Consider the following 24,828-nt stretch of genomic DNA (forward strand, 5'->3'; position numbering starts at 1 on the left):
GAAAAATTACATGTGTTTGCGTACTTATATTTCTCATTGTTCTTATCTGTGATAAATTCTTATGTGTTCTAAATTAATTAATAAAACAAAATACATTATACACTCCATTAATCTATTAAACACATAAGACATATGAATAATAAAAATATAAAATAACTAGAAAAGAAGAAGGTTGAAGTTGAAAAATATAGAACATAAATATCAAATTACTAATATTATCAAAATAAAATATTTTCCTAACAAGTTAGTATTTTCAAATTGTTAATTAATGCATCTCTTGCAAGTATTTAAAGAAATAGTAAATTTTGTATCATTGTCATCCTCATTATAATCGTTTCCCCTCTCCTCATGGTATATTGAGATTTGAGAATGATTTATGAAAGACAGGGAAAAAGTGAGAAGAAAAAGTTTAAAATAAGATAATTTTTTTTGCACAATAGCCCTATAGTGGTTACGTAACGGCCGTAGCGGCCTTTACATAATGGTCTTGGTTTGTAACAGCCGCTACAACCATGATTTTTCTTCCCACCGATTTCACGGTGTGTAATGGTATCGGTAACTCAAAAAACCATTACGTAACAGTTGCGGTTGTTATTTAAAACCATGATAGGTTTGTGGCATACATGGATTGGGCATGTGAGCAATAACAAGCTTAGGATAATAATGTGTATGCTCAAAGGCCTCCTCCTTGTAGATGTTTGACAAGACATTGTTTGCATTGGATACCACTATAGGAAAACATACTATTTGCCAAAGTTCAAAGCCTTTTGAACCCATTCACATGCATGTATTTGGAAGAGTAAAACAACCATCCATGAAGGGCTTTTGGTATACCTGACTTCTCCAAATACATATGGATTGATTTTAAAATTCAGAAGCATTAAAAAAATTGAGTTCAAGAAGATGGTGGAAAAAGAAATATGCCAAAAACTACAGTGTCAAACACACAGATAATGAAAGAATACACATTAAATGAAGTATCAAATTATCTGCAGGATTTCATTATAAACCGATAAAAATTGAGATTTTAAATTTTGATTTTGATTAAGATTTTGAGGCGTCAAATGTACGGAAATTACAATGGAAACTTTGATGTTAGTGTTAGTATTGATTTCAATTTTCAAAGAATGATCGAAATTTTTTTTATGGCAAATGAACATGGCTTCGTGAGAGAAAGAATAATGTACAAGAAGGAGAACAAGAAATCCTCCAAAATAGAAGAAAAAAAAAGAATAAAAGTAAAACAAAACTGCAACAATCTGACTAACAAAACCAACCAACCCCGTTTGATATCCAAAAACCCCACTCCTTTTAAAACAACTAGAAGAAGTTCATCCAACCAAGGCCAAATAACAATTCTTCACCCATAAGAAATATTCATTCAGCTTTTTTCCATCAATATACAAGCATTTCTTTCAATCCATCAACAAAGCACGAACAACCTTCCTTTTAACAAAAACAGCAAAAGAAGCGGCCAACAAATCCTCCACCAACTTTGGTCAAACCTAATTATGATGGAAATTAGTCATCAAGTGGTTTTAAATATTGATTTTGTTTAGGATTTTGAGGCTTTGAAGGTACAGTAATTACGATGGAAATTTTGATGTCAATATTAATATTGATTTTTATTTTTAAATAAGGATTGAAATTAGTAATAAAGCTTGGAATTTTTTATGAAACTTAAGTTGCTTTGAATAATCCTAATCATGCAAGATTTAGAACAAAATTATTGTGAAAATACATGACTTGTATGTTTCGTATGAGGTGGGATAACTATAAAATAATAATCATATTAAGCCTCGTTACTATTTTTGTGGTCATTTAGCATTACTAATATGTGTTATTGCTATGTTTATAAGTGTGAGTAAGGGTGTTATGGCCATTATAATGTAAATGACATATATTATGACTAGAAGGAAAGACCTATTGTTGTGATTAGGTCTTCCAATTTACCCAATACTTCAGTATGGTATCAAGCAGGATCTTATTCAAACCCTAATTTCATAGCCGCCGCCAAGCCAAACCTTAAACCTAATAATCCTACACAAATTTGCCACTTAGGAGGATCACTCGCATCATTAGAGATCACAAAGAAGTCCAAGAGTCATCAGAAAATGCAGTAGTGGTCATAAAACTTCCTGGACTTCATTGCCCTTTTATAATCTCAAGAACCCTTTAGATTTTGCAAAACCAACCCCATATATAGCCACAAAACCTTCTGAGTTTGGCTTGCACAGTAGATCACTCTGTATTTTATCATCATAGTCCATTCGATAGGACTTTTCTCATTGTGTATTCGGACGACGTTGTGATTACTGGTGATGCGATCAAGATATATAGGGCTGCAAGCTAAGTTTCAAACCAAAGATTTGATACTATTGAAATTTTTCTTGGGTATAGAAGTATCCAAATCTCATATGGAATAGTTTTGTCACATGAAATATGTTCTAAATCTTTTAGATGAGAATGGATTGTTGGTATCCAAACTTGTTGATATACACATGGATTGACAGTATTGGAGACTCGTTGGAAGTTGAACTATCAAATAGTTTACAAGACATGTTTTTCGCACAAGTGTCATGAGCTGGTTTTTTTATTCTTTGAGAACAAATCACTAGGATGCAGTGATTCATACCTCAAAGCGCACTTGGGGGCAGTCTCTTTTATCAAGATAGAGGTCACATTTATGTTTAGGGGTATATAGATGCAAATAGGGTTGACTTACCTTTCAACAAAAGATCCGCAACAAGGTACTATTTTTTTGTTGGTGAGAACTTGGTTTCTTGGAAGAGTAAAAATGTTGAGTCATGGTAATGGGCCATGGCTCACACTAAACATGGAAACTTGTTTGGTTAAAGAATATGTTCGAAGAACTTGGTTTTCCTCATTCTTAGTTCTATGGAGTTTGTGGGCTACTATTCACATTGCCGTGTTCCTAGTCTTCCATAAGCAAACAAAACACACTGAAATTGATTGTCACTTTGTTCAAGAGAAACTTGCATGGAAGCTCATTACAACCAATCATATGAAGTTTTAATTCCAACTTGCTACTTTATTCATTAAAGCCTTGGGGGCTGCTAGTGTTATATTCATTTGTAACAAGATAGGAGCATATGATATCTATGCTCCAACTTGAGGGGGAGTGTTACTAGTTATTTTGGTCATTTAGCATTACTAATATGTTTTATTGCTATGTTAACAAAGTATGAATTAGTAAGGGTATTAAGGTCATTGCTATGTACTGGACTTATATTAGATCTTTTCAATTTACCTAGCACTCAACAAGCTTATTAAATTTGATTCATTAGTTCAGCATAGCTCCTGTAGAAGATAATATAACAGAGGGACAGCTTAGATGGTTAGAGTGCCTACAACATAGGCCAAATAGTGCGCTAGTAAGGAAGAATGAGCTAGTTACTATGAGGGGCAGTAGAAAGGGTAGAGGTAGACCTAAAATAACTTGGAATGAGATAGTAAGTATTTAGTAGCCTTGAATTTGTTGGAGGAAATTGTCAATGATCGTGTAAATTGGCGGAAAAGGATTCATGTAGCTGACCCCACCTACTAGGACTTAAGACTTGATTTGTTGTTTTTGTTGTTATGACAATATTAGTTATTATGCAAGCACAACTAATTAAGATATAGAATGTTGAGTAAAATGTTGTAGTTAATACCGAAGTTCAATTTTTCATAAAATTTCTTAAGTTTGAATATTGTCATTCATATCTTGTAATAGATTTTATTTTCAATAGAAAATTATTTATCAAAAGAGAAATTTCATTTTGGGCTTTGAATTTCAACTTTAAATTTCAAGGCAGGATGTTAAACTCATCTCTTGCAAATAGGTTTACAAATTCTTGTGAGTCCAAAGAAATAAAATATGAATTTATCGAATTTTAATATGAAAAATCAGCATATATAGTCATGATTCAGTGATTCAGGTACTTACTTTTTCAAGCGAAGACTTGGCCGGATGTATCAATCGAAATTCCACTTTGTAGCTCAGGAATTCTTTCATAAATATGGGATAGACGATGACAACATTTTTAGCCCAATAGCAAAAATCACTATTGTGCTGTCCTGCTTGCACTTGCAGCTATCAAGTCTTTGAGGTTTTGGCAAATGGATGTCAAGAACACATTTTGCTCAAAGAGTTGGATAAAGTCTTATACATGGAGCACCCTTAAGGGTTTGAAAGCATCATGGAGGCACATGTGTAGACAGATTAAAGCAAACACCAGGAGCTTGGTATGGTTAGATAGTAGAGATTTCATAATATGGAGTGGCTATTCGGTATCACCATAAAATTCAAGTTTATTTGTGGAGGCCCAAGGAGGAAGGTTAGCAATAGGGCTTGTCGATGTTGATGGTCTAATAGTCATTGGAGACGACGAAATGGAGATCCATAAAAGATCTTTTTAGTTTGAATCCAAATGAAGGATTTTGGACAGCTTAAACATTTTCTAGGGGCCCCAAGGTGGAGCAAACCAATGAAGGACTGTTCATATGTCAATAGAAATATGCAATAGATCTTTTATAGAAATTGAGATGATGATTGCAAGCCTCTCCATTGTGAATGAAGTCAATGAAAGGCTTTACCGGACACCATTCAAGAAAAAATGCCTCAAATTCCTTAGTATTAGTGTTGTGATATGTGGCTCACATACAGAGTGGAAGGCATGCACAAAATAGAAAACATGATGGAAATCAAGATGAAGCAGGGGAAACCGTTGACGGTAGCCTTGTAACCGTCGACGGTTTGGGGTAGTGTCTGAGAGTTTTTACTCTCTGCCTTAAACCATCGACGGTTTGGCTTGGGAAACCCAGCGCAGATTTCAAATTTTGAATAGAGACGTTAAGTTGGTTGGGGTTTGGAGGGAAAGCCTCCGGGAACTCTATTTATATGGCATTTGTGATGTATTTATTATGGTTGTTCATGCCTTTGACACGAGATAGTAAGAAATACTGCCAATTGCTCCAGTGGATGTAGGCATTGTCGAACCACGTAATCCTTTGTCTTTTGTTACTGCTTTCATATAATATGTGTGACAGTGTTCTGTATTTTCACCGTTGAGTGCTGCGATATATGCTTGTGTTATTCTGCTGTGCATTTGATTTTATACAACAATAAGGTTTCTGCTTAGTGGAAGAGAAGACTTGGAAGATGTGGCGATGCATGGATGCATAGTGCGTGGATTGATCTACCTTTTTAACGAACATATCATCTGCAGTTGGTTTATGCAGAAACCAAAGAAGACTCCTCTAGATGCAATGCGGTAAATTTTGAGGTACGTTAAAGGAACTATTAGACTTTCATCTCTTATATGGTAAAGGAGGAATGGGGGTCATGGTAGGGATCTGCAATGCCAATTTTGCTGCTGATCATGACACATGCCATTCAACTACTAGGTATGTAGTCTTGGCTTCAAAGCGATCTTTTGGTGTAGTAAGATTGTAAGAGACAACTAACGGTGTCACTATCAACTAATGAGGCAGAGCACAAAGCAGCCAGCAGCAATGGCAGCACAAGAAATTACCTGGTTAATGCAGCTTATGGAGGATCTTCACCAAAATGCAACTACAATATGATGGTCAATCAGCAATACGCTTGGCAAAGAACCGAGTATTCCATGCAAGAACTAAGCATGTGGTGCTGCACAATCATTTTATCAATGAGAGTATTGCAAGGAGAGATTAAGATGAAACAGACTCAAGACCAGGTTGCAGACCTGCTTACTAAAGGATTCCGCAGTGTCAAGTTCGAAGGGTTCAGAAGGCAACTTTGTATGACTTCTAGAACAACACTGAGATAGAGTAATCATTCTGAGGGGGGGGGGGGGGTCTTGAGAGAGCACTGAATCTCTCTCTATGTCTAGAATTCTCTTTTCTAGAAAATTCTCTCTAGCAAATTGATGCATGTTGCTGCCTGCCATGAGGTGAGAAGCCTCCAAAAGAGTTGGTTCAGTAACCAAATTCAGTGAAGTGGAGAAGGAGCTTAAAGCTCCATTTTAAGTGTGAGTACAACAACAACAACAACAACAAAACCAAGCCTTAAGTCCCACTAGGTGGGGTCGGCCACATGAATCCTTTTCCGCCAATTTACGCGATCATGGACAATTTCTGTCGACAAATTTAGGGCTATTAAATCCTTACTCACTATCTCATTCCAAGTTATTTTAGGTCTATCTCTACCCCTTCTACTACCCCTCATAATAACTAACTCTCTTTTCCTCACTAGCACACTGTGTGGCCCATGTTGCAAGTGTCCAAACCATCTGAGTCGCCTCTTCGTTATCTTGTTTTCAACAAGAGCAATGCCTAACTTACTATGAACATTTTCATTTTTTAAGTTATCTTTCATTATTATATCATTCATCCATCTAAGCATTCTCATCTCAATAACTTTCACTTTTGGGATATGTTGTTTCTTAGTTGTCCAACATTCTGATCCATATAGCATTGCTGGTCTTAAAGCCATCTTATAAAACTTTCCTTCTTAATTTTAAGGGCATTCTACGATCATAAAGCACACTTGAAGCACTTCTCCATTTTACTTAACTTGCTTTAACTCTATCTATTACATCCTCGTCAATTTCTTCTTTAGCTTGCATAATAGATCCAAGGTATCGAAATCTACAAGCGCTATTTATTTCTACATAATCAAGTTTAACTTTGTCTCCAAAATTCCTCCTACTATTATTGAAATTACATTTCATATATTCTATCTTATTACTACTTATCCTAAAGCCTCTAGATTCTAAAGTTTCTCTCCATAATTCTAACGTAGCCTCTACTCCACCTCTAGTTTCATCAATCAATACAATAGCATTTGCAAAGAACATGCACCATGGAACCTTATTTTGGATACTCCCAATCAGTTGATTCATCACTAAATCAAAAAATAAGGGCTCAAGCAGATCCTTGATGTACACCTATTGTGATTGGAAATTCTCTAGTCTACCTATAGTCCTTCACTAGTCATTACTCCATCGTATGTATCCTTAGTGACATTAGTATACCTACTACATACATCCTTTTTTTCTAAAACCCACCAAAGAACTTCTGTAGGTACCCTATCATATGCTTTCTCTAAATCAATAAATACCATATGCAAATCCCTCTTCTTTTCCCCTAACTTTTTCATTAATCTTCTTAAAAGATATATAACTTCTGTAGTGGATCTCCCAGGCATAAAACCAAATTGATTTTCTGAGACATTCGTTTCTAGCCTTAACTTTTGTTCAACTACCCTTTCCCACATTTTTATCGTATGACTCATAAGTTTAATTTGACGATAGTTATTACAATTTTGAAATCTCTTTTATTTTTGTATATAGATATTAAAGTGTTTTTCTTCTATTCGTCAGGCATTTTTAGTTTTTATGATTGTGTTAAATAAATTTGTTAACCATATAATTCCATTATCACCTAAGCATTTCCAAACTTTAATTGGAATGTTATCTGGTCCTATAACTTTTCCATTTTTCATCTTTTTTAGTGCAAACTTAACTTCATTAACTCTAATCTTGCGAATAAATCTCATATTTTTAGTCTTTTCTTCATTTGTCAATTCTAAGTTTAAGTCTTCTATTTGGTTTTCATTAAATAGCTTACTAAAGGAACTTAGCCATCTTTCTTTTATGTCTTCTTCCTTAACTAAGACAATATGATTCTCACTTTTTACATTTTACATTACCTAAGTCCTTACTTTTTCTTTCTCTAGTTTTAGCAAGTTTAAATATATCTCGTTCCCCTTCTTTTGTATCTAATCTATCATACAAATTATTAAATGATCTATGTTTAGCTTAACTGACAGCTTTTTTTGCATCTTTTCTCGCATCTTTATACTTTTCATAGTTATCCATGTTTCTACATTTTTACCATGTTTTATACCAAATTCTTTTTGTCTTTACGGCTTTTTAAACATCTTGATCCCACTACCAACTTTCTTTGCTATTCGAGAATCTTCCTCTTGACTCACCTAAAATCTCTTTTGTTGTTTTTTTAATAAAGCTAGCTATCCTACTCCAAAGAGTGCTTGTTACACCATCCTTTATAGTCCAATCACCATCTTTGATCATTTTATCTTTAAATTTTGTTATATTCTCTCCCTTTAGGTTCCACCATGTAGTTCTCTTACACTGATGTATTGTATTCTTTCTCTTCCAATTTTTAATACACATATCTAACACTAAAACTCTATGTTGTGTGGTTTAAGCTTTTACCTGGGATAACTTTACAATCCTTACATGATAAATGATCTACCCTCCTAGTTTAGAAAAAATCTATTTGAATTTTATTTTTTTTTATCCACTTTTGAATGTTATTAAGTGTTCTTCTCTCTTCTTAAAGCAAATATTCATTGTAATAAAATCGTATGACATAGTGAAGTCTAAGATCATCTCTCCAGTCTCATTTTTGTCTCCATATCCATATCCTCCATGTATCCTCTCATAACCTTTATTATCCCTTCCAATGTGTCCATTCATATCTGCTCCTATGAACATTTTCTAAGTACCTTTCAAGTTTCTTCCCAAAATTTTCGCTTAAGATTTTCTAATAAGCCTACTTGAGGAGCATGAGCACTAATGATATTTATTATATCTTGGCCTAAGACCATCATGATTTTTATAATTCTATCTCCTACTCTATTTACATCTACAACACTATCTTTCAAGTTTTTGTTTATAATAATTCCTACCCCATTCTTATATTTCTCTTTTCCAGTGTACCAAAGTTTAAATCTTGATTTATAACTTTCTCTAGCTTTCTTCCCCACCCACTTAGTTTCTTGAAGGCAAATTATATTAATTATTCTTTTAATCATTGTGTCTATAATTTCCATGTTTTTATCTATCAGTGTCCCTATATTCCAAGTTGTTAATCTAATCCTAGTCTCCTGAACTAACTTCTTTACCCGCTCAAGTCCATAATGATGTGAAAACCCTCACATATTTGACAACGTACTCGGGCGCCGACACATCACATCGCTTTAGGGCAACGACCTAACCTGCCCTTATGGCCTCGCCCACATTTCGCTACACCTGGATGGTATAAGTTCAACGCGTTGCTCGTAGGGGACGCCCTGGCAAATATTCAGTAAGGATTCATATCATAGCGATCTAACAAATTTTACGCTAGTTGTCAGCTACCTAACGCAACACTCCTTTATTATGGCTTGGGGCCGACTATATGTGAAAAGATTAGGACATTAATTGCATCACTGGAAAAGTTATTTTAAGTGTGAGTGCATGAAAGCAAATGTGAGTGTGTACAAAAGTGATGAGAGAAGTGAGAGCAATTGTGAGTGTTGGGCAACATTCCAAGAGTATGTGTGACTTGTCCTTGATCATATGTGTGTAATATCTAGGGTGTGTACTTGTGTAAGGCATTGACCACCTTATTTATTTGCATGCCTGACAGAGTTATATATAATTTTGGTTGAGTCTACCTTTTGCTATTCTCAATAGTTCCCAGAAGTGTACAAAGCCCAACTCTTTCTATCCCTTCGCAAATAAAAGAACCCAGCACATTTAACAAAAGGATTGATCTCCTCATTCAGATTCCTAACAAATGAAAATGTCTATGTCCCCATTCCTAAGTGTGGAAAACCCTTTGTATGGTTCCTCTTTCAGTAATTATGTCATTTGTGTTTTCCAAAATTTATGTGAGATGCATTATATTTTTAGTGAAGCTTTGTCCATGCCCTTGTGATATAAAAAATTGCAAAATATTCTTTTTTCCAGATCTGAAATTTCCAGTACTCAAAAAAACTCAACCAGCTTTGTGCTAGTGGATTTCGATTATATTCTCATAAGAGAAGATATTTTTATTTAGCATGTACTTGTTGGAACAGAAGAATAGAAAAACAGAAAAAATAGAGAAGAAAAATACTGAAAAATGCCTCTTTAATTTACTGACTTGATAAAGAAATTACATATATAAAAAGCTACAGTGCTGCAGCACTTTTTGCTGGATTTTTGAGATTTTTTTCTATTTTTTCACTACCTAAAATGACTGGGATAAGGCCACTATTTATAGGGCAGAGTACATGGGGAATAGATGGGAAATTTTAATACTCTAGGGACTTAACAACTCATTAAATAAACCTAGAAACAAGGCAAAGAATATGACAAGTTCCTAGACTAAATAACTCACTCATGTGCTATTAATGGATGATAGTTGTATTCCACTTTGAAAACCTGAACAGAACTTTGAATAAGAATCACACTGGCTGCAACTTGCTGACTGAATAATTTTATTGCTGAATGTTCTGCTGACTGTAAGTTGAGTTGTCTGTTGACTTTTCAACTAAATAACTGAATTAACTAACTTCAGTAGGTTCACGGCTTTCTCACAAATTCCCCTCTAAAGCCGTGAGTCCTACATGTCTCTGAACTTCAAAAATTTCTCAGTAGTAATAGGTTTTGTGAGCATGTCTACTGGTTGTTCATTAGTGCCGATGAATTCTAGCTGAATTCTTCCTTCTGCACAAGGTCCCGAATAAAGTGATGTCTGACCTCAATATGCTTTGTCCTGGCATGAAAAGCTGGGTTCTTAGTTAGAGCTATTGCTGACATATTATCACAATAAATGGTTGTAGGACTCTCTTGCTTCAGTCCTAAATCACTAAGTAATTTCCTCAGCCAAACTCCTTTACAAGCAGCCTCTGTTGCTGAAATATATTCTGCTTCTGCAGATGACAAGGCAACAATGTTTTGCTTTCTTGAACACCATGAAATGGTGCCATTTCCAAGGCAGAAAACATATGCTGATGTGCTTTTTCGATCATCAACTGATCCGACCCAATCACTGTTAGTGAAACCGGTCAAAACAAACTTAGAATCTTTGTTGTACTTCAGTCCAAGTTTTAGTGTGCCTTTAAGGTATCTTAATACCCTTTTTGCTGCTACATAATGAAGTACACTTGGGTTGTGCATGAACCTAGACAACATACTAACGGCTTGTGTAATATCAAGCCTAGTATACAACAACAACAACAAAACCAAGCCTTAGTCCCACTAAGTGGGGTCGGCTATATGAATCCTTTTCCGCCAATTTATGCGATCATGGACCATTTCTTTTGATAGATTCAAAGATATTAAATCCCTACTCACTATCTCCTTCCAAGTTATTTTAGGTCTACCCCTACCCCTTCTACTGCCCCCCACAGTAACTAAGTCACTCTTCCTCACAGGTGCACTATAAGGCCTACGTTGCAAGTGTCCATACCATCTGAGTCGTCCCTCCCTTATCTTATCTTCTATAGGAGCTACACCTAACTTACCACGAATATGTTCATTCCTTAATTTATCTTTCAATGTTATACCACTCATCCATCTAAGCATCCTCATCTCGGCAACTTTTACTTTTTGGATATTATGTTTCTTCGTCGCCCAACATTCTGATCCATATAGCATGGCTAGTCTTATAGCTGTTCTATAAAATTTCCCTTTCAATTTTAAAGGTATTCTACGATCACATAGAACACTTGAAGCACTTCTCCATTTTACCCAACCTGCTTTAACTCTATGCATTACATCATCTTCAATTTCTCCTTCAGCTTGCATAATAGACCCAAGGTATCGAAATCTACAAGTGTTATTTATTTCTTCATCATCAAGTTTAACTTTGTCTCCAATATTCCTCCTATCATTACTAAAATTACATTTCATATATTCTGTTTTATTTCTACTTATCTTAAAGCCTCTAGATTCCAAAGCTTCTCTCCATAATTCTAACTCAGCCTCTACTCCATCCCTAGTTTCGTCAATTAATACAATATCATCTGCAAACAACATACACCATGGAACCTCCTTTTGAATACTCTTAGTCAATTGGTCCATCACTAAAGCAAAAAGATAAGAACTCAAAGCAGATCCTTGATGTACACCTATGGTAATTGGAAATTCTCTAGTTTCTCCATCTATAGTCTTTACACTAGTCATTACTTCATCGTACATATCCTTAATGACATCGGTATACCTATAACATACACCCTTTTTTTCTAAAACCCACCATAGAACTTCCCTAGGTATGCTTTCTCAAGGTCAATAAATATCATATGCAAGTCCCTCTTCTTTTCCCTGAACTTTTCCATTAATCTTCTTAAAAGATAAATAGCTTCTGTGGTAGATCTCCCAGGCATAAAACCAAATTGATTTTCTGAGATCTTCGTTTCTAACCTTAATCTTTGTTCAACTACTCTTTCCCATAGTTTCATCGTATGACTCATAAGTTTAATTCCACAATAGTTATTACAATTTTGAATATCTCCTTTATTTTTGTATATAGGTATTAAAGTGCTTTTTCTCCATTCATCTGGCATTTTCTTAGTTTTTACAATTGTATTAAATAAATTAGTTAACCATATAATTCCGTTATCACCCAAGCATTTCCAAACTTCAATTGGGATGTTATCTGGTCCCATAGCTTTCCCATTTTTCATCTTTTTTAGTGCAAACTTAACTTCGTTAACTCTAATTTTGCAAATAAATCTTATATTTTTAGTCTTTTCCTCATTTGACAATTCTAAATTTAAGTCTTCTATTTGGTTTTCATTAAACAACTTACTAAAGTAACTTCCCCATCTTTCTTTAATATCTTCGTCCTTAACCAAGACAATATCATCCTCACTTTTTATACATTTTACATTTCCTAAGTCCTTGTTCTTCCTTTCTCTAGCTTTAGCAATTTTAAATATATCTCTTTCCCCTTCTTTTGTACCTAATCTATCATACAAACTATTAAATGATCTATGTTTAGCTTCACTAACGGCCCTTTTTGCATCTTTTCTTGCCTCCTTATATTTTTCAAAGTTATCTCTGTTTCTACATTTTTGCCACGTTTTATACCAAATTCTTTTTGTCTTTATGATTTTTTGTACATCTTTATCCCACCACCAACTTTCTTTGCTATTTGAGAATCTTCCCCTTGATTCGCCTAAAATCTCTTTTGCTATCTTTTTAATAGATCTAGCTAATCTATTCCAAAGAGTATTTGAATCTATCCCGTCCTCTAAGGTCCAATCCCCATCTTTGATCATTTTATCTTTAAATTTTATTATATTTTCTCCTTTTAGGTTCCACCATCTAGTTCTCCTACACTGGTTTATTTTATCCTTTTTCTTCCATTTTTTTATGCATATATCTAACACTAAAACTCTATGTTGTGTGGTTAGACTTTCACCTGGAAAAACTTTACAATCCTTGCATGATAAACGATCTACCCTCCTAGTTAAAAAACAATCTATTTGACTTCTATTTTGTCCACTTTTAAAGGTTATTAAGTGTTCTTCTCTCTTCTTAAAGCAAGTATTCATTATACTAAAATCATATGACATAGCAAAGTCTAAGATCATCTCCCCAGACTCATTTTTGTCTCCATATCCATATCCTCTATGTATCCTTTCATAATTTTTATTATCTCTTCCAACGTGTCCATTCAAATCTCCTCCTATAAATATTTTCTCAGGCCTAGTATGAGTCAAGTAAATAAGGAATCCAACTCAACTCCTATACTGATTTTTGTCGAATTTCTTAGCTCTATCATCAGAATTTAATTTTTCATTTAGAGCCATAGGAGTACTTATAGCCTTACAGTCCTTCATATGAAATTTCTTCAAGATATTAGCTGCATACTTTTCTTGGGAAATGAAAATTTCCCTTCTCCCTTGCTTAACTTGCATCCCGAGGAAGTACTTCATGATCCCTAAGTCTGTCATCTCAAAATTTTTCATCATTGAGTGCTTGAAATTAGCAAGTAAATGAAGATCGCTTCCAAAGTAAATCAGATCATCAACGTACACGCAAACAATGATGAAATCGGTTTCTTTTTTAAAAAAATAAAGAGCTGGTTCATGAGAGCTTTTTTGAAATCTTGAATTTTGAAAATAAGAATCAATATTACTGTTCCAAGCTTGTGGAGCTTGTTTGAGGCCATACAAAGCCTTGTTCAGTTTGTACACCTTTCTTCTTTGCCCTTCACTTCATATCCACGTGGCTGCTCAACATAAACCTCCTCATTCAGTTCTCCGTTGAGAAACAGAGATTTAACATCCATTTGATACACATTTAACTCCAATTTGGCAGCTATTGCAAGTACAAACCGAATTGTCTCAATTCTTGCAACCGGTGCAAAGGTTTCGTTGAAATCAACTCCAGGTTGTTGAGAATAACCTTTGGCAACCAATCTGGCCTTTTACTTTTGAATGGAACCATCCTTGTTGTACTTGGTTTTGTAAACCCACTTGAGACCAATAATGTCTTTGCCTTCAGGAGGATCCACAAGTTTCCATGTGTTGTTCTTTTCAATCACGTTCAGCTCTTCTTCGATGGCATTTTTCCATTTTTTATCCTTCACTGCATCTTCAAAATTCTATGGCTCACAAGAGAAAAGAGCAAATTCTAAATTTTCATTAGAAAAATAGCTTCTAAAATCACCATACCTCTCCGGAGATCTTCTAACTCTTTCAGATCTTCTTAGGACAGGTGAAGAGGATGAAGTTCATTTTTTGAATTTTCATATTTTGAACTAAGGTTCTCGGGTGCAATTTCAGCTTCCGAATTGTTGGATTCTGAGATTCAGTAGCTGATTTAGGTCTTGTTGCTTCAGCTGGTACAAAATTCGGAATATTTGTTGAGTTATGGCCGCTGGAAGTCCATTGTCATACTCCCCTTTTGTCAAACATGACATCTCTTGCCACTATCAGCTTGTGATTAATGGGACTCAACAACCGGTAGCCCTTTGATTCATCGTTGTACCCAATAAACAGAAGATTTTCTCCCTTTTGATCAAACTTGTCCTTATTAGGAGCTTTGTTGAGTGAGTAGGCTAGACAACCAAACACTTTCAGATGGCTAACATCTGGGTTTCTCCCACTCCAAGCCTCATAGGGAGTTCTATTCTTCACTAATTTTGTTGGTGACCTGTTTAAGATATAAACAATGGTATGTACAGTTTCAGCCCAAAGAGAATTAGGAAGTCCTTTACCTTTTAACATGCTCCAAGCCATTTCAACAATGGTCCGGTTCTTTCTTTCAGCAACTCCATTCTGCTGAGGGCTTCTACTCACTGTTAGTTGCCTTTGAATGCCTTCCTTCTTGCAATAATTCATGAACGGGTGATATATGAATTCACCTCCACGATCAGTTCTTAAGGTCTTCATTTTCATACCACTTTTCCTTTCAACAAGGGCTTTGAACTCTAGAAATATTGAGAAGGCATTTGATTTTTGCTGAATATAATACAACCATATCATTCTAGTAAAATCATCAACAAAAAGGATGAAATACCTTTTGTTTCCAAGAGATAGTGTTCTTGTGGGACCAAATATATCCGCATGAACAAGCTCCAAAGGAGCTTTGGCCCTCCAAGAAATTTTGGGGAAAGGAAGGTGGTGCATCTTCCCGTAAATACAGCCTTCACAAACTCCTTCAATTTGATTTATTTGGAGAAGACCACAAACCATATCCTTTTGCTCAAGAAGCTGCAGTCCCTTATGATTTAAATGCTCATATCTGAGATGCCATAGTTGAGATTCGTCTGAAATTTCACTCTTCAAAGCCACTGGACTTGTTTAGTTGATGGAGAGTGGAAAAACCTTGTTTCGAGTCATCTCAACTTTAGCCATCAATGAGTTCTTCTTCTTGTCTATGATTCTACATTCATTTCCTTTGAAATGGACTTGATATCCTTTTTGCATCAACTGCCCCACACTTTAGAGATTGTGAGCAAGACTTGGGACATAAAGAACATCATTGGTGAATTTTTGCTCACCTAATCTGGACTGCATTGCTATTACACCTTTTCCTTTAACTTTTACAGATTTCCCATCACCAAGAATAACGGAATTTGAAGCATTTTCATCAATTTTAACAAATAACTCACAGTTACCTATCATATGATTGTTGCAGCCACTGTCAAGGTACCAAACCTTGTCGTCGTTGCTTTCAGTATTGAGACAAGTGAGAAACACTTGCTCTTCATCATTTTCCTTACTGAAATTTGCTTTTGAACTTTCATTCTTTTTGTGCCAACAATCTCGGTCTGAATGGTTTGGAATGCGGCACATTTTACACCTTAAATAGCATTCAGCTGAGGTGTGATTTGACTTATTGCATATAATGCAATTCTGTCCTTGATTGCTGGACCTTTGAGGCTGAAAATTCCTACGTCTACCACGGCCTCTTCCACGACCACGGGACTGATTATTTTGGCCTTTTTGAGACTGGTCTTGTTGCTGAAAGTTTCCCCTCCTCTCTTGATTTTTCCGGTTCAAATTAAGCTTTGATTGAAAAGCCTGCTCCAAGGGCTGACCTAAAGATCTTTTAATTCTTTCCTCATGTGATTCCTAAAGAACCACAGAGGTCAAACATGGTCATAATTGGGAGGTTTTTTAATTTTTCAATTGCTGCAGCTACATGATCAAATTTTGGTGGTAAACTTCTGAGAATTTTTTCAACGATATTTTTTTCTTCCATCTGATCACCATAAGCTCTAATTTGGCTGACTATTTCAGCAACCTTGGAGAAAAAATCTTTGATGCTTTCAAAATCTTTCATTGCCAAGCAATCAAAGTTCTTCCAAAGAGACTGTAGTCGTATCAAGACTACTTTATTGTTTCCTTGAAATTCCTTCTGCAGTGTTTCCCATGCGTCTTTAGCCTTTTGAATGCCAAAGATGCAGGGATAGATGGTTTTGCTGATCCCTTGATGAAGATAACTCAAAGCAAGAGCATTATTTTTTATTTTTTCTTTGTTCTGGGCAGATCTCTGAGATGAGATTGTTGTGCTTGTGTTTGTAGAGGATGAATCATCATTTGCTGAAGTTGAATCATCATACCCTTCTTCAATAATCTCCCGTAAGTCTCGTGCAATGAAGAAAATTTTCATTTGATCAGCCCAGTACCCATAATTTTCTCCTTCGAAGATGGGTACTTGGTTTTGAGAATAACTAACATAGTTCTAGCAGAGGAAGAGGTGCTGGACGACATGGCTCTGATACCAAATTTTTTTGGAACAGAAGAATAGAAAAACTGAAAAAATAGAGAAGAAAAATACTGAAAAATGCCTCTTTAATTTACTGACTTGATGAAGAAATTACATATATAAAAAGCTACAGTGCTGCAGCACTTTTTGCTGGATTTTTTAGATTCTTTTCTATTTTTTCACTACTTGAAATGACTGGGATAAGGCTACTATTTATAGGGCAGAGTACATGGGGAATAGATGGGAAATTTTAATATTCTAGGGACTTAACAACTCATTAAATAAACCTAGAAACAAGGCAAAGAATATGACGAGTTCCTAGACTAAATAACTCACTCTTGTGCTATTAATGGATGACAGTTGTATTCCACTTTGGAAAACTGAACAGAACTTTGAATAAGAATCACACTGGCTGCAACTTGCTGACTGAATAATTTTATTGTGAATGTTCTGCTGACTGTAAGCTGAGTTGTCTGCTGACTTTTCAACTAAATAACTGAATTAACTAACTTCAGTAGGTTCACGGCTTTCTCACAGTACTCACAAGGAGATGGGGATGGAAGAAAACTTGAGATAAAGTAATCATATCTTGCTGGCTTTGCCATGGAAATTGAAGTTTTTGGTAGTTCATATTAATGGAGTAGTCTTCAAAATTCTTGGAATTGTACATTTGTAGAGCCCTGTTCACTCAGCAAAGCCTTGCCTTATTTAGTGTTGGCTGTATGTCTGTTTTGTTTGTCTTTTCAAGCTACATAAGGCTATAATTTCTCTAATATGTCATGTACCTTTTCCTTTAGTACTACCTGAATCTATAGCCTTTGTTTCATGTCTGCGTAGTTTAAAACGATGTATATTTGAAACATCTTGAAGTACAATTATAGATTTATCTAAAAGGGATCTGTTTTGAGCAGGATGGATTAACAACTGCTAATGACAAGGTTGGATGTAATGGAATGGCTATTAACCAACAAGCAGCAAATTCTCAGCCGGCTCATGTCCAAGCCAAGGAAGCTGATGTCCATGCTATCTCTGAACTGACGCACGCTCTTGACAAAAAGGTTGTGTACCTTAACACCTTATTTATGTGTTAGGTTTAGATGTTTATATTTCTATATTTTTTAATCAGAGCAACTAAACAGAGCCTTATCTGGTTGACTTGCCTATGTCCAACTACATTGCTTCCGTGTATAGTTGCCAATATTTCTTTTGTACTTGCAATCCCTATTATTTTTACCTGCTGTCTATTATTTTTCATTGGCTATTCTTGGTGTCCTCAGTTGTCCACTTGCACGGTGGTTTTTTAAGTTTTTTCCTTTCTTTCAATTCCATTATATAACTTCTTTCAATGGAATATATCCAAAATACTCTGGATAAAATAATTGATAAAGCCATTTCTATAATTTTTCAGTTTTTATTCTTAAAAGATAACAATAATTAAGAATTGGTAACCGTGTTAGTTTTTGGAAAGATCCCCTTGGGTGGCTTTATCTTCTTCTTTTGCTTGGTTATATCATCTGTCTATGCATAATAATTATGTGATTTCCTTTTTCCTCTTTTCTTATTTCTGAAAGGGGTTCTTAGTCTTGATATTTTCACTTTAGCAGGGATTTGAATGATAGAGAGGTGGAGGAATTTGTCTTCTTTACTTATTTTATTGGAGAGTTGTCATATTTCTGGTAGAAATGCTAGAGTTTGATCTTTGGATTCTTTGGGGGAGTTCTTGTAAATCTTTCTTTCTCATCTTACCGAGGTTAATTCAATTTTTCCTCTCTATCGGGGTGTTTGGGAGGCTAAATTTCGTTCTAAAATTAAGGCTTTTGTTTGGCTTAGCACCAACAATCTGCCGCAGGATAGGAGACCTTCTTAAGCTTTGTCGCCAGACGTGTGCTATGTATGGTAATAGTTCAGAGGATGTGTCTCACTTGTTTATTAATTGCTCTTTTGCTTGGAATTTGTTTCTCTCTGGGGTATTTGGAGAAACATGGGTTAGTCCAAATTCAGTGGAAGCTCTTTGTCTATTTATTTTGCTGGTTTTGAGAAGAGTAAGAAGTGCTGGAAGGCTGTGGACATTTGCTCTTGGAGCTACATTGTGGGGTATTTGGTTGGAAAGAAACAAAGAAATGTTAGATTTTTTTTCACTAGGAAGAACTTATCAGTGGGGTTTACTTGGGACAGGATCCAATACCGGGCTTCTCTTTGGACTTATATTTCTGGCTGTCTGAAGGGTTGCTGTTTTCAAGATGTTGTTAAGAAACTGGAATGCTTTATTAAGTTGTTTTTTCATTTCTGTTCTGTTTGAGGACTGCTGGTTCTCCTTTTCTGTATCCTTTTCGTATGATATTCAATAAGGTTCTTTTTCTATCAAAAAATAATGACAATCACAGGCTTATTAACAGCAGCCAAGCATTAAGTCCCATTGGGTATGATCGACCATATAGTTCATTTATCTACATTCCATATGCTCTAGGGAAATATCCTCAAATCCCTAGTCACTGTCCCCTCCCAAGTTATTCTGTGCCTACCCCTCCACCTTCTACTGCCTCTAATAACAACTAAATCACCCTTCCTCATTGGAGAGTTATTTGGTCTTGAGTACAACTGTGCAAGCTATCTTAGTCATCTTTCCCTCAGAGTTATGTCATCCATCCATCTTAGCACTTTCAGTTCTGCAAACTTTACTTTTAAGGCATGCTGTCTCTTAGTTTTGCCCGATGTATATAGCATAGTTTGTATTATAGCCATCAGAGTAAACAGTGTTTGGTTCATCACTTCCAAGGAGAAGGAAGACTCATTTCCAATAATTTGGATATGTAGGGTTTCATTTGAATCAAGAATTTTGTTAGTTAGCAGGAAAAGAAAAATGAAATTCAAAGGAAATCAATTTTCAATAATATATTCTCTCCATCCCAAATACTATTAAGGACAAATATTTATTCAAATATGATTGAAGTTTGGAAAATTATATAAAATAAAAAATAGTATTCATTGATTTACTATATATTTTGTTTTCCTTCTCATTTTCCTTGATAAACAAACAAGAAAAAATGGACTCCTTCAATTTTTCCGTCCTTTTATTCATGTTTCCCATGTTCCATACAGAACCAAAAGCGAGAAATCAATCTGTTACTCTTTTTACCAATCATCTTTGTGTATCTAATGACATTGGCCTCGTAATATATGAGAACAACCATTTTAAAATTCAGTTGTTTACTAATCATTGACTTAAGAGTTTCATGACATTTAATACAAAGGTCACCAAAACAAAAATAAAAATATATCTGCCGGGGAAAGTTTCTCAGCTGGATCACTATAACCATAACTCAAGTTCAACATCTACATAAAGATGCATCTGAATAATCTTTTAGTGTCTAAACATTTAGAAATTTGATCTTTTGTTTCTCCCATAGTTGTCTTTTCCTCGAGGCAACAAGAGCCCAATGTAAATAGGAAATAGTTGGTGGATGGGTATGCAATTCATTCACGTGCTTAGTTACTGTTTAGTAGCTAACCTGATCATAAATGGGAGACTTGCATTCTATTACATTCTATGGTTCATTAACATCTTCTGACATGAAGAAATTATGCATCCATGTCATTGCATGGGACTAGAATTTTATAATTATAGTATAAGAAATACAAGTATTCCAACTATTTCCAAGTTAAGCTAGCAAATGAGAGTAGAGAGGGGCATCGAAAGCTGTGATTGGCGATTTTTATTCCTTTTCAGGCAAGTTATCCTGAACGCTCCTTCCATGATGTTGTGGGAAAAAAAAAAAAGATAAAAAAATTGTTTACTTTATAAATGCCCAATCATATCCAGCTTAATGCAGGATTCTTTGTTTTCATTCTTTTTTGAGGTTTATTGACTATAAAAGGGCGTATGATGACCTACTGCATCATTGTCTACCTACTGCATCATTGTCTAATTAAATGTACTAATTTTTTTCCTTTTCTCTGCTCAAAAGGTAAAGACTATGAACCAAAGTGGTCGATGAAGAACCTTTTTAGTTGTACTGGAATAAATATTCTAAAGTTAAACAACTAAAATTAGTTATATGTGTCAAGTAGTTTTTAGTGAATTAGACATTCTAAGCATTGGGGGTAAAGGTAGAAACTACTAACATTTAAGTTTAACATACTTGGGTTTCTCTTTAAGGCATGATTTTTCATTCTTCACATTTATATTGTTAGATTAACACATTACCTAAAAGCTCAAGCTGTTAGGTTGGGAAACTTACATTAAACACAGGTAACAAGACTAGAATCCAGGACCTTCTGGCAACCATGGCTCTGATATCACTACTTTACCTAAAAGCTTAAGCTGTTGGGCTGTGGGCCAAGAATGTATATATATATATATCCGGCCTTAAAATATATCTTATCAATAATATTCTATTATTCAACTCAGATATCATCTGATTCATTTTGCTGCATCTACAGTTGGAAAAATCATGAAAGAAAAATGCCTAAACTTACACCTCCTTTTTTTAAGTCAACAGAGCTGATAGTAGTGCTGCCCATATTATTCCAACTACTAGGCATTCGGGTATATGGATGCAGTGATCATACAGTGTGGAAGAGATGCTCATGTCTCTCAAACAACTCTTGTAGATGTTTTCTGTCATTCTCTCTGGATGCAAATGATTTCTGTGTTCATTACCAAACGAAAGACTGACATTTCCTTTGTTGCACTTCATTTCTCACTTTATTTTCAATAATCAATATCCTTGTAATGAGACATCAAGGTGCTGTGAAGTGGAATGCTCTGTTAGGGTTGGTCCTCCAATGGAATTCAATTGATTTTAGGACTAGACAGTTGGGCTTCCTTGTAGTTTATCCTAAATCTTGAGAACTTGAGCCTCAGCTTGTTTTTTCTTTCTCTATATTCATGAGTTTCTTGTCTTTTTTAAAGACTGCAATACTATATTCAAATTTTTTTCACTACTTTATTATTTTCCACTGCTTTGTATTTCAGCTATGAGGATTTCATTGAGTTTATTTGCTTGACCATAGGCTGTATGTTTTCTTAACATTTTGAATCAGCTGTAAATAATACCCTGTAATCTTAACCTCATTTTTCCCTTAATTGGAAGCTATATGTGGGAAGGCAGTCATGTCATCAACACTGGTAATTTAGAAGTGAACTGATGGTACATGTTAGATTTTGTAGGAAGCACTGGTGTCTGAACTGAGACGCATGAATGATGAGGTGTTGGAAAACCAAAAATATGGAGACAATTCCCTCAAGGATTCAGAGCTTTTTAAAAAGCAATATGCTGCTGTGCTTGTCCAGTTGGACCAAGTAGATACACAGGCATGTTCCGTCCTTGGATTAATACTCACCATGGATTAATACTCAGTTTTGTACCTATTTTGCTCTATAGCCATAAAGTAGTTTCTTTTATTGATGGGTTTCATTGACAGGTTTCTTGTGCTCTGCTTTGCCTAAGGCAGCGCAATACATATCAAGGAAATTACCTCACTACAAGACTGAGTCCTGTAGATAGTTTTGGTGACCTTTGTAATCACTTGAGCTCTTTCAGTTGTATTGCATCTCACTCGCAAGAGTTGAGATCTCCTGTGTCTGATATTGTTGAAAGCTCGAGAACAAAAGCCCAAACAATGGTTGATGTGGCTGTGCAGGTACAATGGCTTTCTGTATTGTTCCAGTTTCTCTCTTTACAGTAGCAGTTTTCCTGCAGGGATTAGAGCCAACTGCTTCCTTCAAACTCGAAACTATTTTATTGTTTTGAAGAAAGATATTTAATTGGGGCATCTTGTTTGTTTATCTCCTGAATCCAGACTACAAATTATAATTTGTCTTCCCCAGCTATTGGTGATGGGGCGGCAAAAAGCCCCTTTCTGCCATGATGCTTATCACATTGGTGAAATGCCATTTTGCTCGGTCAATTCAAAAATCCTAAATGAAAATTTGATGTATTTTTACATTGAGACTCAGGAAAAAATTTGTAGGGGTGATGCAGCTCGATAGTTTCTCGTAAGAATGTAGGTGGACCAATAAGATTAAATTATCCACCACAATGGCTACCTTGATTTTTAGATCCACAATTGCTGTTAATCCATTTCTGTTTCCACAATCACTGTTACTAGGCAATGTCATCATTGATGGGTGGAGGACATGATGCTGAGAGGATTGAGAAAGTTATAGATTATGTGAGCAACCAGCTTTCAGTTGATGATTCCAGTGATTCCAGAATGCCAGCTACAAGAACAATTGTACCTGCAGATCCAGTTCATGGCAGCTTGGCTTCTCAGGATCTATCGTCTTCCTGTACATCCAGTTCCCCAGCAAATGGTCATGAACTGGCTTCTAAGTTAAATAATGCATCAGAACAAAGTGAAGCAAAAATTCCTTCAGAACTTATCGCACAATGTGTAGCTACCTTGCTCATGATTCAGGTAAAATTTAGATTATATTCCCAAAGTTCATCTTTATCCATTATGTTGTCTTTGCAATAGTAAGATTTAAGACTATAAACTTAGATGAAGACGAGTTTTAAACACGTCACGTTTGACAACTAACAGCTATTCAAACATCACAAACAACAACCAAAAAGAAGACATTATTGAGTACATCTATGAGTTGGGCGTGGCTATATGTGGAGTAATGGAAGCTGGCATTTGTAGAATGTTATTGCCTTTTAATATCTGATTTCTTTAGTTGCAATAAGAGTAATTTTTTATTATAGTAGTTATATTCAGTAGTTATATTCAGTGAACATATTACACATACAATTAACATTTTACATTAAAAAGTAGCGCCATAATTTTCTTACATGCAGTTCCGAGATCGTATATGTAACAGCCATTGGCAAGTGTAATAATTTAAGAGTGCCTTTTGATGAATGGACAGTTCAGCTGAAAACTCCCTCAAATACTTTATCCATTCAATTGGAAACCTCAACCAATCCTTGGAACATTGTAACATGACATTTCAAAGGCAAGATGGAACACAATAGATGTGGAGTATTTGGAGCCAGTATTTGTTGAATGCGGAAACAACCATACTAAGTTCTGCTATGAGTGACTTTACCATCTGATGTCTTTGGTTGCAAGAAGACGAATCTTGTATTTTATAAAAGCTGTTTTAGATGCACAAGTTAGCTGTATAAAATTTTCTTTAAAAAAAATTAAGTCATGTCAATTTTGCCTTTAGTGTTCCAGATACAGTAGAATCAAACAATTGGCTGACCATTTGGTATTTTTAGGTTTAATCCTGTATGGTACAAATATAGATGACAGTCCAATGAAGAACTTCCACCAACACTTGATATGACTTCATAAGCAAGATATATGAGTATAGGCTTGATTTTTCTTGGTTGAATTGTTTTTTCTTTGTTATAGTTTAGGCTTGGTTTTACAGATGCTCCTTTTATCATACAATGTTAAACCGATTGTTACAAATTTTGTTTAACTTCTCCTGGTGCATTCTCGAAAAAAAAATGCAGAGGTGTACAGAAAGACAATTTCCACCTGCTGAAGTGGCTCAGATACTTGACTCTGCTGTTACAAGTTTGCAGCCTTGCAGTTCACAGAACCTTCCAATTTACACAGAGATACAGAAGTGCATGGGGATCATACGGAACCAAATATTGGCACTTATACCTATCTAGGTCACTCATCCAACTTTTTTCTGGATTTTGCAAATCTGCAATATCAGACATATGTTCAGGTCTTTTGTCCTCGGATTTTGGATGTCCTTATTAAGCTTCCCCAACCACCCACTCCAACATTCATTTGCTAATGTAGACTGAAGTGAACTCTGTAATGTTGTTTCCAATATATGAAAATTACCTTATCTTCCATCCTACTGCACATT

At 35.2% G+C, this 24,828-nt stretch overlaps 1 protein-coding gene across 3 annotated transcripts in view; it reads left to right on the forward strand.

Moving 5' to 3' along the window:
- Positions 1 to 24,814, forward strand: part of LOC131151602 (protein ALWAYS EARLY 3-like) — a 106,613-nt gene extending 81,799 nt beyond the window's left edge. For all 3 annotated transcript variants that reach the window (XM_058102860.1, XM_058102861.1, XM_058102862.1), the window contains 5 exons: positions 17,900 to 18,046; positions 22,159 to 22,302; positions 22,413 to 22,631; positions 23,100 to 23,408; positions 24,458 to 24,814. In XM_058102860.1, the coding sequence (XP_057958843.1) occupies positions 17,900 to 18,046; positions 22,159 to 22,302; positions 22,413 to 22,631; positions 23,100 to 23,408; positions 24,458 to 24,622 (984 nt within the window). In that variant the 3' untranslated portion in view covers positions 24,623 to 24,814. The remainder of the gene's footprint in view (positions 1 to 17,899; positions 18,047 to 22,158; positions 22,303 to 22,412; positions 22,632 to 23,099; positions 23,409 to 24,457) is intronic.
- The last annotated feature ends 14 nt before the right edge of the window (positions 24,815 to 24,828 follow it).

This window comes from Malania oleifera, chromosome 3, assembly GCF_029873635.1.
Source record: "Malania oleifera isolate guangnan ecotype guangnan chromosome 3, ASM2987363v1, whole genome shotgun sequence".
In the NCBI taxonomy this organism is placed as follows: domain Eukaryota; kingdom Viridiplantae; phylum Streptophyta; class Magnoliopsida; order Santalales; family Ximeniaceae; genus Malania; species Malania oleifera.